General features: G+C 44.6%; 1 protein-coding gene across 1 annotated transcript in view; it reads right to left on the reverse strand.

Annotated features, from left to right (window-relative positions):
• The window catches only part of PPM1H (protein phosphatase, Mg2+/Mn2+ dependent 1H), a 130,866-nt gene extending 113,062 nt beyond the window's left edge, over positions 1-17,804 (reverse strand). Inside the window, exon 1 of the mRNA XM_042872876.1 lies at positions 17,569-17,804. Within this exon, the coding sequence (XP_042728810.1) occupies positions 17,569-17,804 (236 nt within the window). The remainder of the gene's footprint in view (positions 1-17,568) is intronic.
• Positions 17,805-18,181: the final 377 nt, after the last annotated feature.

An 18,181-nucleotide genomic window follows, 5' to 3' on the forward strand; every position in this document is an offset into this window, starting at 1 on the left:
GCAGCTCTGTCACCAGGTAGAAGGGCAACCTTGTTGTACTTCAATTTTGTATGCGTATACACACAGCATTTGGAGCTTTGGCCTCTGCACAACTAATTGGCTACCTGCTTAATTACAACCCCAGCAGAGACAGTATTTTCTAAATGAGCGAAAGTGCAAAGCATCTCCATAGCTACTAATATAATCGGAGTGGTGTAAACAACACTGAGTAGCTATGTGTAAGAGGCCCACTTTGGCCAAATGCTATAACTGGAATAGCCAATTGCTATGAAAATAGTTTCATCTATTAAAACAGGTATTCTAAATATATTTACAAAAGGTTTTAAAGCCAGAAGAGAGAAGTTCATTGCCCAGTCAGATCTCTAATCTACCACAGATCTTCATATATAGGATTGAAATATCTCAAGATCAACATCAGTAAGTTACGTTTGCAGAAACATTGGTTTCTGGGGAATGTTCACTCCTCAGGTTAGGATGAAGACAGGAGCTTTATCAGCTTCCCCCGTAAAGCCTCGAATTACCTACGACACCCCAGAAGAGTTGTGCTTCATACAAATTAATTGCTTTAGCTTCCAGGCCTCAGCTCTTTTTCCGTTTCTCCTTGCTAGATCAAAAGAGTCCCTTAATAATGCATTTTTCCCATAAATATTTTCATAACCCTAATCAGATCATTTCTCACTCCTCTTTTGCCCAGTAGGAGACTGTATAATCTATAAGGCACCTTCTCCACCTTTCGAATAACTTCATCTGTCCACTTCTTCAACCTGCAGTTTTCTCAAAATCCTTTTAAGAATGCTAACACCAGAACATCACCGACTACCCCAGCAGCGTGATACACTGAGGCAAAAATCTTGTCTACCCGATACTTCTGGGGCACATTGTGAACACAACAGAGATACGGAAGGGCTGCCCACAGAATGAGGTGTCTTTTCATAGATTTTTGAAATCCATAAGCAAGGCCCAAAATGATAAAATCTCCAAACCCTCAGTGCTGCATTCCTACGCTGAGCAGCGATTCATCTCTGAAACTTTCTGCATTGTCTTCTCTGCTCCCTCCGCCCTGGGAGTGCAGCAGCAGGATATCACTCTGTTCTGCTGAACTCCCCAACAGCTCTGCCCATTGAGGTGAGCTGAGGAGTGGAACCAATGGAAGCAATTCCTTCTGTCCTGAAAACATTCCTGTTAGGTATGTTCCTGTAGCTTTCATAATGGCTGCCTCTGATTTTGTGAAGGCGGTTTAAAAATGGTCTGCATGTTCAGAACACAGTATTCAGCAATAAGCACAGTGCCTGTACTCTGCAATCTGGATATTTCAGAAAGTGAAAGAAACCCTTTCTGTAGTATTTTAATAGACTTTTCTTGCTAACTGCAGTCTCTGCAGATTTATAGATCAATCTGGCAGTAACTCCAGTGACAGCGCTGCTGTACAACAATAATTACAACAGCAGGAAACACTCAATAATACCAAAATAACTCACTGGCATTGAAGATATGTATATTCACACAAAGATGGAGACATTTCTTTTCACCTCTCTTCACATACCCAACAGAAAAACAAGAAACCTTCACCCCAAACAAAGGCAATGCATTACCAGACAGAAACTCAGCACAGAACCCAGCTCAGGTACCTTCAGCATGCCCTGTGGGAGCACCCATCAGCCTGGTCTGGGCATTCAGTCCCTGGAGAAAAGGCACGTCTGAAAAGCAGACACTTTGTCTCTAGAGACAAAAGACAAGGGCCCAAATCAGCCCCATAACAAAGCAGCAGCAATGCTCTTGCATTAGGAAAAGCAATGTTCTCTCAGCACTGTGGAATTATTATATGTATTTTTAAAGCATTTGGTATGTTGCAACCTTCATATAGGATTATCACATAACCACTCAATTATCACAAGCACATAAGGGAATTATCTAGTTTATACACTGTTTTTAATTACTCAGTATAAAAAAGCCCAGATTTGAACTAAGTAGTAACAGTTCAACAAAAGCTCCTAAGAAGCAAGACACAGCAATCACTTAATCTCTGTCAAAACTTCCTCATCTGCAAGAACAGCACAGAAATAAAAACACACAATAAGGAGCTTTAGCAGATACCCAAACCAAGGAGGTCCCAGAAGATGATACAGTATGTGCTTGCAGCAGGAAAATTGTATGCATCTCTATTTAGAATATGCATGTGCGTCTGTTTGCTCTAGATGCATGTATAATCAGCCTTACTATAAATTAGAAAACATGAAGGATTAAACATCAATTGCTTGTCCTCCTACACTTCCCATCTCTCTGCCAGGTCCTAAGAAAAAACAGAAGGCCTGGTGGCAATGGGTGGAAACAGACTCTGAAATCAGAATAAGAGAGGAAAATAGGCATTTTCATTCTGTAGCAGAAAGAGAATGTCTAAGAACCGTTTATGTTTCATTCCCAACAAATATCACCATATTCTGGAGCTACAGAATTCTTTTGGCTTTAACAAGAATCTGAAAACGCAGCATAAAGAAGAACCACTAGAATTCAGAGTTATAATTAACATGACGATGGATGCTCCACTATTATGCAAAGAGTTGTTTCAATACTACAGAAGCATCTCATATTGTAACTATTTCTGGGAGACTAGGAGAATTTTACACAAGCATAACCTTTTGCTAACTACACCATCTGGGAGCACACAGGCAGCACTTCATTCCATTGGCTTTTTTCCAGGAGACTTACAGCAAGTCTGTGGTATGCTTCTCTTTTAACAATCAATTAGAGGTGTATTTTATTTTTGATTGTGGCTTAATATAGCCCACTATCAAAATAATATTAAGGCAGATCACATCTCCAGACAGCAATAGTATTTTTTATGAGACCAACCGATAGAATTGAAACTTTGATCAGTATTTCCACTCCGGTGTGCACATATTTCTCGAGAAATGAACAAATGCAGAAAACCTCAAACTAAATATAGATAAAGATTAAAAATCAGCAGGAAACAGCTTGCTGGTAGAACACAAGAGTCAATGGTGTCAATAGCTTGTGAAAGGACACACTAGAAAAGAAGGGAGAAAAGCCGGAGAGAGAAGTATAATTACAAGCCACACCATTAATCTATTTTGCTTATCTAGGGATATCCCTACCATTACGTATGCAAGTGTATCTCTCCCATTATCTATTATGCATGAAGTTGCAGGAGAACTGCAACAAGTTTGATTTCTCAGGTTCTTACTTGCGAAAATTTTTTGTTTTCTTCTTTCTGCTGTTTGGAAAAACAAACAGATCATGGACAGGAAGACTCTAGAAATATACTAAAGATGACTTCCCACTGAAAAGAGTGCATTCCTGTCCTTTGCCAGCTGTCTAAGGAAAGTATCTGGGTGTCAACAGCTCTTCAGAGTCACCCACACAATTCCCATGATGGCTCCTACTGCTCTAGATACAGTCTACTGTATTCAGAGCACAGTAGGCTTCAGGGATTCCTACAGCTCTGCCCTCCAAAGACAATGTGAGTATGTGTTATTCTGACACAGTTTGGTTTCACATTTATTGTTTTTATCCATTGCAAGTCTGTGCCTCGTAAAGGCTTTGATAAGGCTGATGGCTGCTCCGAGGGCTCAAGGAGCTATGGCAGAAAAGGAATATGGTTAGAGGTAATGGAAACACTTCTTCAAAGTTCACTTTTCTGATTCTGGCTGAAAAATACTCACTGATCTATCGTGGTTAATGAAGTGGGGCTCTCCTTTGGAACACAAGTTGGACATAACCATCTTACTATGTGTTTGATTGCCTACTGGCTTCATGGAGGAAGTTTTCTTGGTCTGCAGGTTGAACAACAGAATCTCAGCAAGGTCAAAGCAATCAGTGTGACAACATTTCTTGTCCTCTAACACTCCACTTTGCAAGTGAAATGGACAACACAGTCAGGCTGGACATCTTAGACTGAAAGTTGACAAAGAATAATAATAATAATAGTAAATGACATAAGAGCTCGTTCAACTGCTTGTAATTCTGCTCGTAATTCTACTCTTTTATGCTGTGTTTTGCCACAATCAAAAATGTGAAAGGTCATGAAGAAATGTAATTCCCAAAGTACACTTGCCACATCAGGTGATCAGTCCAGCTGGGAAACAGAGTACTCTGGCTTTTCTACTTAAACAATACTTCAAGAGTGGCAGCACTTGTAGATAAGGATATAATTAGAAGTTTTCTGTTTGCTGAAAGCAAACAGTGTGGAATTTCAAGTGAGCAATTTGATGGGAAGGGACAAAGGAAAGTAACAGGCAAAAGAAAACAAAACAGTCTCCAAGATGTGTTGGATGCATTCTGAATGGGGAAAGTATTTTATTCCCAAGAAGGACTGTGAGATTGTCCTTAAGAACCTGACTAAAACGGCCTGAAGACAGTATAATAATTTCATCCTCAAAACATCACTTAAGAGGTCACAGCCAACACATACTGATCAGATCTATCCTCTAAGCTGTGGAACACATTTCCCAACTGCTACCAACAGGTAAGGTAGACGTTCACACACACAGTCTGCATTTGTTATGAAGCAACACTAATAGCCCTGGACTGCAACGAGTTGCCAGTTTTTTATTTTCAGATTTCTAAATCAAATTTCTATCGGTGGACACATTTCATTCTTTCAATAAGAAACACAAAAAAAGTGATAGACAGAAGTCAGCTTTGCAGTCACATCACCCCTCTGTGCAGGAGGGAGATCAGCAGATGTCCTACAAGATGCATGGAAAAACCGGGAGAAGCCAATGCTTTTTGCAGTGCATCCTTCTCCTCAGCTGAAGAGCATAGATCCAGCTTCTTACTCTACAGCCGTGTGACCACCAGCCCCCTTTGTCCACACAAAACTCAACAGCACTGCTGCAAAATAAAAGCTTTTGCAACTCTCCATCCCCTACTGCTACAGGGCAGTAGGTAAACAAAGGAAAAAGAGAGGGCCTTTCTTATAAGCACATCAAGTCCTGGTAGAAGAGTAATCACAACTTACACAGCAACATAAGAAATGCCTAACACGCTTCCATATCTCAGGTATTTGTTCAGATTTCACACAGTTTCAACTAAAGCAAGATGAAACTCTTTCATTCCCAAGTTTGCAATCACACTTCCTCCCATATCCCCAAAGGTTTACTTTCTACAAAGCTCATCACACAGCTTCCCAGGTTTATTTGCAATTTAATTTACAACTGACTTTGCTGAAGAATATTGTGTGAGCAATTACCTGTACATAAAATGTGTTTCACTATTTCAGATGTAGGAGAGTAATAGCTCATGAAGACATTCTAGCAGCAGCAAGCAAACAAGCTTACTACATGCCTGCTGTATGAGAACCCCACCGTTTTTTTCCACTCCCTGAAATAACACTGCCCCTATCCCTGCCTACACAAGCATCCTTTTAGTTCCAGGTAAGATGAGCTCTCCTGCGAAACGTGCTGTTGCTCCACATGCGACTTACTCCCCTTGCGCTCTGCATGATAGGCTGCTGCCATGCCAGGTGCTCTGTGCTGCAAGTGTCTGCCTGGAGGGCAAATCACCTGCTCCATGCTGCTAGCCAGCATAACTGTTTCTCTGGAGATAGTTTGGTTCCTTCAGGCCTTGTTAAAACACTCACATGGGAAACAATTTTCAAACTCCAGTTTCATTTTAAAAGTCAAGCCAATCTTGCTGTTCCTCCAGACAGAGCTATTTTGCTGAATGCTTCTGACTCACCCATTTGCTACTCACGCACCTTTGTGCTACCAGTCTTGTAACCTGCCTGTAACAATGCTCGACTGTTTATTGGAGCAGTGTGTTTATTTTCGCCAAGTCCTTTCCCTGAGGCAACTCCCACGAGGTTGGGGAGGGCGGTGTGGAAGTGCACAGCTCTGCCATGCTGCTGGAGGGCTGGGGATCTCAACAGCAGATCCAGACAGAGAACTGAAAAAGGACAGCTGTTCCCATATATAAATATATATTTCCTCTGCTTTTTTGTTTCAGGAATGCTAGCTAAAACATTATACAAGAACAAAAAGATGAAGAATCAGATGTTAGAGATGTTGGAAAAAGCTCTTATTCAGGATTCCATAAAATAAGCATATCCATCCTCAAACAAAAAGTTACTTTCTAAGGTATCATGGACTACTAAAACATAATGATTTCCAAGCCCAACCTTACAAAAGGACTTCAGTTTAAGAAAGAATTCCCTCCCATTGCAGAAAATCTATATGCTGCTTTTCAGTACAGTTTGTGCTGCTTTTTTCAATTTCTTTGCAGTCTCTGTGGAAGAGCCTTCTCCCACACATTGGACTGACTGCCATTCCTAACAGAAACGCACCAGGGAGAGTTTTCATGGCAGCTCAGCTTATGTCCCCCAGTGGCACCCTGCTTTCAACTGCAGACTTGCAATCCCCAGTGGAAGTTTGAGAAATGCCAGGTTAATGAAGGAATGAACCCAGCCATATCAGAGCAATTTCTGGCAATTAATGCATTAATAGAGTCATCTGCCAAGCAGCAGAGCATCAAAGGTTATATCTTCCTTAATATAAAGGAAAAAAAGCCCCTGGGTTTTTAAGACACCTACCTCTAACATGAGTTTCACTGACCGATCCAAGACCTCTGGGCACCGTGAAACAAAAGGCCTCAACCTACTAAAGTGGCCTGTCACCACTGTATGTCCTCACACAAGGACTTCTACCCATATACTCCAACTTGGAGAGAAGCGTCATCTTTCATTACTGCTTATGGCCTGTGATAGATGTTTCTATTCCTGTTAAAATTTCCCTGGTACAAAAATACTTCAGGTTACCTTCAAAGTGCTCTCTCCAGCTTTCACAGGCTTGATTTCTGTTCCCATTTCCCAATTCCTCTGAATTTACTAACTGTTTTTCCACAGTCATTATTTCTCCATTTTAGCTTTCCCCATATTTAAGTGTGAACACTATTCTCAACTGTGCTTTAAATGCAACCCATTGCACCCCACTTCCTTTGCGTTCTAACATTTTGTTCGGCTTTTGGACTATACTCTCAGCAACTATTTTGGGTAGTTCTTTTAAAGGATGCTAGAGAGACTATAGTAGTTTCAAACCACATACCTACGTAACAGCCGTTCACATCATCCTAACCAACCATCCCTATGTTTCTCCATGATTAAATCTAGTTAATTCACCTAGTCTTTTCAATTTCTTCAGGGAATCCAATGAAGTTTCAAGAGGGAAGAAGAACAAAACCATTTCCTTCAACTAATTGATATTTCTGTTTTTATTTCTTTTTTTTTTAAGGTCGCATGTAAACATGACAGCCCTAGGAGATTTGCTAGCAGTAGAGGAAACTATGAGGGAACGCATACATAGAACTTCAGGTCTGTAAGCAACTGTGAGCAAGGCAGCATGCCTTACACTGTAATTAAACTATCTCATAATTTTTACTCATAAAGAAGGCAGTCTGGTACAACCTCTCCAAATATCAACTTGACTACTTGTAGCTGGTGACTGGATGTGCATTACAGCATTTTGTTGCAGCATAAATTCTCCTGCATCTCCTACCTTCTCCAAGCCACACTTATTTTCAATTTGTCCAGCCAATGAACAAGATGTGAACAGGGCATTTTTCTGCCTGTTCCCACATCTACCTCATACCTCATCTATCATGTCCCCTGGAAACAAGGACAAGCCCCAGTAATGGCAGTGCTGGGAGCCCCCTCCCAAAAGCTACCAGCTGACAGCACCCAACATTCAAATGACATGGCCTTGGAAGACCTTGATCTTAGGCTGCACTTTGCACTTCACACAGCAAAAAGATGATATTTGCCCTCAGAGCAGCTCATCATTCATGCTGGGGCTGACAATACACACGCCAATGTATTTTCCATTCTTTTCATGAAGAGCCCCACCTCTTCCTCTCTAGCAACATTTCTAACACCTCATACCAACCTCTCAACAGAGGCTAGCATACTCACTCCCTTAATGTTGAAAGGAAAAACACATGCCCCAGTGGGAAAAAATTCCCCAGGCCATTCATTCACTTCAACACAAAGCTGCAGTTTTATTACCAGACAGTCCTGTCCCTTGTCTGCATTAAATAAACCAGAATACCAATTCTGTCAGCAGCAGTAACGTATTAGCAAATAACAGGATCCTAATGTAAACCTTGGGGCCTACAAAACTCTAAAAAGCAATTTGTAGTTTACCTGTAAGTTGTTTCTTGCCCATGTTTATACATACACGTAGGTACCTGAAAGGATTATGTTCATTTTGTGTTTCCACTTACATCCTTTTAGTTTCTTAGTTTCAGATTTCTAAACAAAGACTAGAATCTAAGTGCTGACTATGAGAGTTCATTTCTGCCTTGCTGCTAAGTTTTTTTGCCCCCAAGACAACCAGCTGAGTAGCAAAATCTCAGCCCCTCCACAGAAACCCTATAGGTGCTCCACAGAGCTAGCTGGTGATGTAGGCATCAGGCATTTCTCTCAAACCAACCAAGAATGGGATTACAGTTAATCACATTAGCCTAGAACTTATTTTTTTTTCCTGTAAAAGCAGGATTACAGCCTGAGATAAGGAACTTCCCACATTCCTGCACGCCAGCTGCATTCTTCCCGACTTCATTTGATTAACAGCTAATAGAATTACAATCCACAGACCTGGGGTTTTAGTGGATTATGCAGGAGGAGTTGCAGAAGGCGCTTGCTCTGCTGTAATTCCCAGCTTTGCACTACTGGAGTGGGACAGAAAGACCTTAAAATGACATTGAGAAGTACACTGAGGGAGCCCCAGCCTAAAGAAGTGGTCATCTACATTTTCTTGTCTATCTTATTTCCTGAAAATATCGCCCTAGAGCACATGTGCTTGATTTAAATTTTCATCTTCAAAAGATACATGAAAATGGTTGAAAATCTTGGGTTTTTTTGAGAGAAGGGTGGAAAGATGATGGAAAAGTTTGATTTATATTCTGCAAAATGGAAATTGCTCATTTCAGACCAATAACTCACAGTGTTATGATGTATGCGATGATTTAGGCAACAATATTCATTGGAGTTAGCTTTATTATCACTATTTTTCACTTCTGAACACCTACCCAAACACCTGAATCAAAAGGCGTGCTCCATTCCCCAGCAACACCACACATGCAGCAGAAGCCTACTCTATGGCTTTTAGAACTTCTGAGGGGAAAACATTACAAGTTTGAACTAAGATCCAGTGTGTAAGCCTCTGGAAAGAAATGGGGGGAAAAAAAAAAAGACTTATTTCCTCTTTCAGTCAAGACATCTACAAATAAGTGCAGCAAAGAGAAACAAGAACTAGTTTGAACCGAGTTTTAGAGTCAACCTCAGCAGCAAATTTTAGTATTCACTCCTAAAACAAACACCATTAAAACAGACTTGGAAGAAAAGGCACTTTCTCTAAAATGCTGTTCTAAAAAAAACCCACATAAGCAGTAATTTAAGGAACCCAGTCTTAATGCACAAGCTTCTGCAAAGCATCACATACTGCTGAACAAATAAACAAAAAACTAAGATCAAAGAGTCAGAATGCCAAGACACTTGTACTGAAACAGAGCCAGGGGGATTAATGGGTTCTCAGGGGCACTAAACCCCCTGCACAGCCACCAACGCCAGAGGTGCAGAGAAGCAGACTTCTGAGCACGTCTGTGCTGTTCAACAAGCCCAACGCATGCAGGATGTGACAGGTTGAACACAACAGATTTCACCTCAAAATGGATCAGGAACTGCAACTGTTGGGCAGGACTTGGCTCCCAGTGGCTACCCTGGGGACTGCAGTCATCTCAGGAGTGCTCTTCCAAACTTGATACTACACGAAGGCTTGCTTACCACGCTCAGACTTCCAGCTTCTTGTTTTCTCCTCCACATGACCCATCAAAAAAGAAAGAAGCCCACAACCAATGATAAACAACCTTCACTCAATTAAGGGGAATGGGGGGAAGATAAGAAAATAAAATAAAAATCAGTGGCACTTTAAGAAACTCATCGACCTTCACTAAAAGTGAGTCTTCCAATATCCAACAAAAAGCCTCCAACTCAAAGAAGCAATGTCTATAGTGCTACACTTCTAGATATTATACCTACACAACAAGACAAAAGCTTAGGCCCAATCACATGGTGATCTGCTGCAGCTGATGATACTAAGATCACAGAGGAACCGAGGGGTAATTTCTTGTTTTTCTTCCTTGGACTACCCCACGGGACAGAGCAGTGTCCAAGCCAAGAGCTGAAGAGCTATTCTCTGTCCCAATTCCAATATGAGACTCCACCAGAGACAAGACCAATAGTTGTTTGGTAGATATTTTACAACATTACAACAACACACTGTGAATCATCTGCTTCCAAGGAAGCCTCTAACACATACCTAAAGACAAGCAATACTTAACCTCAATGATTCAGTGTTGGCCAAGATGATTTAAAAAAAAAAACTGCTTGGCTGGAACTGGATTTCTTTCACCTCTCTGCAGGGAACTTGGAGAGTAGAAATTGTCATAACAGGCCATAAAGGACACAGAACAAACTGGGAAATTTGAAAGGGCTCACTGCAGGAGCAAAGGCACAGTGAGATATTGCCTGTCAGTGCCTTTGAGTAGAGGGTAGGGACACAGGCAGGACAATACAAAGGCCACCTAGCTGTAGGACCTGTGGTTTAACAGAAGAATTAAACTGAAAAGACTTTGGAAGGAGTGCTATGACTACAACAGGATCCCAAGACAATCTTGGAGACCTCTTATGGTAGTCCAAGTACACTTTGCTGCAGCAGTCCTGAAGCAATTGCATGCAGAGTGCCGGAGTGTGGCCTGCAAACCACCACAGACTGACACACAAAGGGCTGTGAAAACACACAGATGCTGTCCCCCTCCCCAAACCCACTGTTCATGGCATAAAACAAGCATTTCTTTTATTATAGCAGGAACCCACTTTTCCCCCAACCCTCCCTCCTTGAAGAGTGAAGATGGTCTGACTGCACAAAGTCATGGTATCAGGGTGTTATCACAGTGAAAAGCCACGATGGAGGACCCATTAAATCCCTGCCTTTTCTGGTGAAGCTCTGGGAAGAGCATCACCACAGTCATCAAGTCTGTGGCCACACAGCATTTGTGCATTGCAAATGCAACCTTTGGTATTAAACAAAAGAAAGAGAAGGGAATGAAATGAATACAATGATCAAATACAGATCCCAAATGAAGAAAATGGCCGCACTGCGCCAGTTGGGTTTGGGCTGGAAGGGTAGAACAGCTTTGTAGGCTGAGCACTTGAAACCATGACCTCTTGTACTCCACCCAATGAGGAAACAGCAAATCCACACGGGTTATTGCCATCTATTCCAGGCAGCCATCCCGAACACAAACTCCACTTAGTGAATGCAACTGGCCAAGTGGGAACCGAGTCTTACAAGTCACTTTCCTCTTCCTGCTTCAATTTTAGCTTAATTAAGAAACAACAAAAAGCACAATTCACGTGGAGCTGGAGTTGCCCAGGAAGACTTCCTGGATTTTAGAGCACCGTGTTCAACAGAGAGTCTTACTAGGGATGTAGCACAATATAGAATTGACTGACCATTCTTTAGAATCACAAAACATATTCCCTCCTCATATACTTCATAGGACTCATCACTGGGATAACTGTGCTTTGCAGCTCTGCTTCCTTTCAAGGTCGATACAAGCATGTTTCATCTGATCACACTGATGCACTGGAAGAGGCCCACCCTCAGGGGCAAAGCCCTGTCACATTTCTTTATGGCATGCACCTTCCTGAGCAATGCAATGCAGCTGTATCCCAGGCAAAGGAGCAAGATGGAATGTCCACCAAACACTGATGGTGCCTCCTCTGTATTTGGGAACTGAGACCTAGTGAGCTCCTCAGACAGCACTCCTCCTCAGCCACAGGCCAATGGCACAAGGCAGCATGGAGGATGGATTTCTTACTTGCCTCTTAGAGAATCATGTGCATGCAATTCAGACATTAGAACACCAGAGCACATGATTTACCCTTTTTCCCCTCCTCTCCCCATTAGTTCTAAGAAATCAGAGACCACATAGGAAAAGCCAAGCACACAAAGGCAGGAAAAATCGTGTCGTTCAAGCACACAGCTTTGAACTCAGGACATATTTTCCACATGCATATCACACCCTCTCACCAAAGCTCATCCTCACTGCCTCAGTTTCTTTATCTGAGAAAGCAGAACATTTGCACATGTACATTTTTCTCAAAGGTTATTCTGAAATTATTATTTCCAAGGCACTCAGCAAATTAGAGGCATTACATAAATATTAAATGTTATGGTATAAGCTCTTACACAGGGAGAGGGATTTCTGAAGCTCTTACAACTACCATGAGGTTCCCGTAGGCTGTTTTTTATTGGTCCAGGTTTAAATAAGTTTGGCAATGTATATTAAAGTTAAGATTACATTATGCATAAAAGAATAATTCATTTGCAGGAAGAGCATTCAGCCTACTTTAGGTACACAAATGGGATTTGAATTTTTAGCTCATCCATCAGGTCCTACCCAGCCGTGTGTTCCGAACTACAGAAAGAATGAAGGAACATAATTTTATCCAGATGCGGAGAAGAGCAAACAATATTTTAAAAAGTTTAAAGGAAAGTAATTCATTATTTTTGTGTATTTAACCCAAAGAAAAAAGACAAACAGAACCAGACAAAAAAGGCAGTCCTCTTTCTGGGCATGTTATGCCTCTGATATCTATACCAAACAGAGCACAGAGAAAAACCTGTTTACATGCAGGGATGAGTCATGCTCCCAGCTGATGGTTCCAAAACAGGCTCCCAGTAAGGAGAACCTAACCTGCAACTCACAGGAGCCAACCGCAGAGCTTTCACCTGTTAGCAACAGGCAATGGGATCAGGATAAGAGATGAAGAGCAGCAAGACCTGTGCTGACCTCCAGCACTGACATACTGTCCGACTCAGGACAAGCAATTCCTCCGCTTTGGTTTATCCCACCTCCCAGCTGCGAGAAGCTTTTACCTGCCTTGAACTTCAGATGGACAACTATCACTTTGTTACCCTAGCCCTGACAATGAACAAGTTTTATCTTGATCGTGACAACCTAAAATTTAGGATGGCCAAAAAACCCCTCAAACAATTTTAGTAAAAAGCATTCACACAGTCCCTCACGTACACTCATTGCCTATAAACTAACACAGCACGAGAAGACATGATGCAACATCACCAGCCTTACAAAACAGCTGGTACTTAACAGTGGAAAAAAATCCGTAAGCTTCCTTTCTCCCTTCTTCATTCTCAACTTAAGGTATTGCTATAACAATGCACCTTAGTTACAAGGCTGCAGTAGGACACAGCTGTAATATCTCACCTACGACTCTGTACCCATTATGGGTCAGCACACAGAGAAAATGTAATTGCTGCTGCATGCCTGCAGAGCAGGGAAACCACAGCATCGCTAGACTTCTGAAATGTAACATTATGGAAAAAAGAGCCTGGACTTTGTGGCTCATCAAGCAAAAGGCACTGCTGGGGTAACAAACTGATTTTATAAAGCCAAGACACACACACACCACAAAAGCCTACTTTCTGCTTACTTATTATAACTTGGAGCTGTGCAGATATCTAGAGCATAATTCAGAGATTAAAGAAGAAAAGCTAAACAAGCCTTTGCATAAGAAAGCACAGACAACATGACTGAGCCTCCTTCCAAGTTTCACTTAATCCTGTGTTTAAAGTGCTTTTAATAGTGTTCTTTGATAGCCTCCAAATGGACCTTAGGAAGGTAAGAATAGAGAACAGAGAGAATAGCAAGTGATACAGAAAAAGCAAATTAGAGTCCATCAAAGGACTCATTATTTAGAACAGCAATTGCTGCACTGAGTTCTGGACAACCACATATGAACATTCACATACAAAACAGATGAAGGATGTGGCTGAAGTTTTGCTTTCCTTACACAAAATGTCATTTGTTACAGTTTCTCTGTAACTTCACCAGAACAAGGCAGACCATTTCTTTGTCAATTGCCAATCTTGGATCAATCATTTTGCACGCCACACGTAGTCAGGCAGGAGGGAAGACTGCTCCATCCCATTCGTGCTCCGCTTTCAAGGTAGGAACAAGACAGACAGACAGAAAGGTGAAAAGCAATGATACGGGCAGAGCTCAGACATGGGTGAATGCTACCTAAGCCACCTAATGCTACACACTCCATCCCTACTGCTGCCTATACGCTTTCAGAGTTCAGCACTGAGGCTGATAGCAGCTTAGCAGAAGCTCTGCAAGGTTGTAACACTAAGAATCAGCACAGAAAGCAGCTACAGAAGTATTCCTCGTGGCAGCAGGGCAATCGAAGCAGCAGCTCAGCAAGCAGCTCATGGTGCAGCCCCACAGCCCTGGAGCACAGCTGCCTGCAGAGGGCAGGGGGCAAGGAGCAAACGCAGTGTCAGGCAGGATTCTCCCCCTCCTCAACTGAAATAAATCACTTCTCAGCAAGTAGCAAGCCTCAGCCTCCTTAACCCCCCCCCTCCTCCCCCCCCAGGATTAAAGGCAGACTTAAAGGAATGTTTACTAACAGACTGCTCTCTCCCTCAGCCATTCCTAATAAGTATGAGCTAACCACATTCTGCAGATATGCTAGGGATGCCCTTGATTCAAAAAGTATTCCTAAGCAAAAGGATACCTGTAAGGACAATCAAAAAGCTTGCTAGATGTAGGATATAGTGTTCATTTTGTTTCTACCCAGTTTGCTGGCCACTAGAAGAGCGCCTGTGGCATAAGAGCATCTTTCTTTGAAACATCTACCAACAGCCTTTCGCCACTCTGTAGAACAGGATGAACTGGGCTTCAGTGTCTCAAGTCTTCCACGCAATAACAGGAGGCAGGACAGATGTTCCAACAGACAGCTTTCAGTTTGCTCACTAAGCAAAGCCAAATCCCTGTGGGATTCCTACTGAAATTTCAGGAAGTGGTGATGTTTTATCCCAGCACCAAGTATGCTTCTGAAGATTTCATTTGCCTGCTACATGCTTTGCATAACGATTATACCACTAAAAGAGTGAAAGCTAATAATAAAAATTAAATGCTAATTTACATTTGACTGCATAATACCACAAAGATAACTTTTTTTTGAAATTACTTACTTAAAATATGACATGGATGAGCAACATTGCAAAAATATCTATTATGAAGAAGTTCAGTACAAGCTAAGCAAGAAAATGGGGAGGAGGAGAAGGAGCAGGGCTTGCTCCGGTGGGACAGGGCTGGTGAATAGGCATGTGCCACAGATGCTAAGGAAGAGAAGTAAACAACAGGATGAACTTTTCTACATAAGGTGGGAAGGAACCCCTGTCCTTAGGAACCAAAAGTACAAAAGAAAGTCCCTCGAAAAAATGACCTACTTTGTGGACTCAGACTGCTTTAGTCACAGCACAGGAACCAGTTCTCATCCTGAAGCGCCTTCTGATCTGTTCTCTGGACAGAGCCTCCTCCCAAATGCAGTAGGGCAAGCACCAGTGCTGGGCATGAAGCATAAATCCTCCGCTTCCTACTGTGTGCATGGCCCACCATGGCTGGCAAACACAAAACAAAGGCAGAACATACTCTCTACAGGATGAAATCCCCATCTTTTAAGCCTACAACAAACCTCTCCTTAACTTCAAGGTGTCACTGCTCAGAGCACCTGCTGCCAACAGCCTGATGCAACACAGCAAACCACTGCCCCGGGCCCATGCCACAAGCCACTGGTGAGGATATCAACCCTTAGTACTCCTGCAAGTGCTCATTTGCATTGCACTAAGAGGCAAACTGCTCTGCTAGTTTCCATAATATAGATGCTAACACAATGCTAAGTGATGGTATACAAGTACTTCCTCCCCCACATTCCACTAGCAAACAAACTTAAAAATACGTAAAAGAATCATCTGACCTTCCTGCTATTTTCCCTTTTCTCTATTTAATTCAAAGGCATTCCAAAAGGAAAACTGATACTTAGAAAATATACCTCCGAGTAACTCCTGCAATTATTTTCAGATAGCCTGGGAACAGCTCAAGAGGGGAGAAGAAAACATCAGATTTGGCAAAACCCAATTTTGCCCCTATCTCCTTCTTATTCTTTGCATGCTATGTCTGTGGCACTGCTTTGCCTTTGGCTGGCAACGTAATGTTGGCAGTACTGCTTCCTTCTTCACTCCAGCGCCACGAGCACTTTGACATCTTCTGGTTGCAATCAAAGCCCACATTGGGGAGCAGACGGATGTGACTGGGAACAGCCTGACAGCACTTTTGATAGCAAAGAAGTCAATGCTGAAGTCAGTTACTGCAACCAGGGCTGTACAGGAGCAGATGAGGCAAGAAAAGGGAAACAACCAGGTGATAAAAGCAAAGGCTGATCTCTTTTCACACAGATAGCAATTGGAATGGAGGCCAGTAACTTAGTTACACCTCCCAGTTCACTCAGTTGCTCAGAGCTCAGCAGAACACCTGTATGAGAACAGTCCTGGTACCCTCATGGACTGCCCAGACTGCAGGCAGTGGAGCTGCACACACCTGGGCCCACAGCCACAGCCACCCACCAAGAGCCACCGCTCCACACACAAGCTAAGAATAGCAGCACTTACTGCTTTGGTAAAGAACTGCATTTGATGCTCTATTATAGCAGCAGAACAATTAGAGCTTACTTTTAAACATTTAAACTTAGAGTTCCTAGGGAATTTGCTCAGTAACATATTCAGTTCTAATGATCTGAGGAGAACAGTCTGATTTGAACTTCTGTAAGTCTCCCCTCTTATTTGCGTGTCCCCAGTGATGCAGCAACTCATACGAACCTTTTAAATAAGGCTAGCAATCATTCATCAGCACCTCACTGCAGTTTTTGCAGGAGCTTTGTTAAGAATTCACATATGCCCAAAGAGACGGTGCCCACACAAACCAGCCTGGACAAGCTGAGCCAGTGAACTTCGGTACGATGCCAGCTGGAGTGACATGGAGGGCCAGGAACGGCCAAGACTTGGAGACAGCAGCAGAAAGAAGCCGCATCCTCAGACCTGCTCCCAGCATCGGGGGGGGAGGGGAGAAGGGGGAGGGGAGGGGGAGTCAGGTGCAAGGACGTGTGCTGCCCTGCAGCTGCTCTGCTGCCAGGGGGTGAGGAGCCACGGCCAAATGCTGCCCTGAGTCCGAGGCTGTTCGTGTTTAGGACTACTACCTGGTCCCGACCAACGCGGTCGAGGCTCGCGAAGGTGCCCCCAGCCCGCCCGCGCTCACAGGTAGGGTGAAGCAGTTACGCACGCACCGAGCCGACGTTCGCCACCAACGGATTTCTGTCCCCGAGCCATAAGCGAGCGCAGTCGCTCCCGGCGGTTCCCCATCTCCGCCGCAACCCCGGTACCAAAAGTCGCCACCCTCAGCCCTCCCGCAGCCGCCGCTCTCCCATCCGCTCCGCGTCTCCCACACGCCCAGGTACGGAGCCGCGGCCGAGACCTCCGCCCGGCACCGCGGGAGCTCCCTCCGCCCCGCAGGCCCGGGACGGCTCCGCCAGGGCACGGCCGATAGGCGCCGAGCGGGACGCCGAGCCGCGGGGCTGCGGAGGCGGAGGAAGGGCCGAAGGGAAGGGCTCCACCTGCCCGCGGCCGTACTCACTCCGCGTAGCCCGTGGTCCAGGGCAGGCGCCGCGTCTCCTTGCTGAGGATGAGGATGGGGCGGGCGATGTGGTCGGCGGAGCACTCGACCTCGTCCGGGGACAGTCCCAGGAACTCGGGTCTCCCGTAGGGGAAGCGCAGCGGCAGGTCCGCGCCGCCGCCGTGCTCGGCGCCCGCGCTGCCAGCCATGATGCCGCCCATGAAATTGGCCACGGCGGACTTCACCCGCGTGAGCATAGTACCGCCGCCGCGCAGCGCGGGGAGCGGCGCACCGGCGGCGGCCCCGCCGAGCTTCCGCAACGGGGGCCGGGCCGGGCCGGGGCGCGCGGTCTCAGCGTGCGCGGGGCCGCGGGCTCATTGCGGCAGCGGCAGGTCCCCCCCCCGCCTCCCGGCGCGGCGCCGGCTGAACTCAGCCCGGCGGCGGCTGCTGAGTCATGTGACAGCGCGGCGGGATGCGCCCGGGCGCTTCCTGCTCCTCCTGCGGCGCCCGCGGGCTCCGGGCGCACGCCGGGCACGGGCCGCCCCCACCCTCCTCCCGCCCGCCTCCCGCGGCGGGGGCGGCCCGCGGCAGGTGCGCGGCGGGCGGGGCCGCTCTGCTGCCGGCGGCGGCGCGC

This window comes from Lagopus leucura, unplaced genomic scaffold, assembly GCF_019238085.1.
Source record: "Lagopus leucura isolate 7727_CA_CO unplaced genomic scaffold, USGS_WTPT01 Super-Scaffold_100008, whole genome shotgun sequence".
Lineage (NCBI taxonomy): Eukaryota > Metazoa > Chordata > Aves > Galliformes > Phasianidae > Lagopus > Lagopus leucura.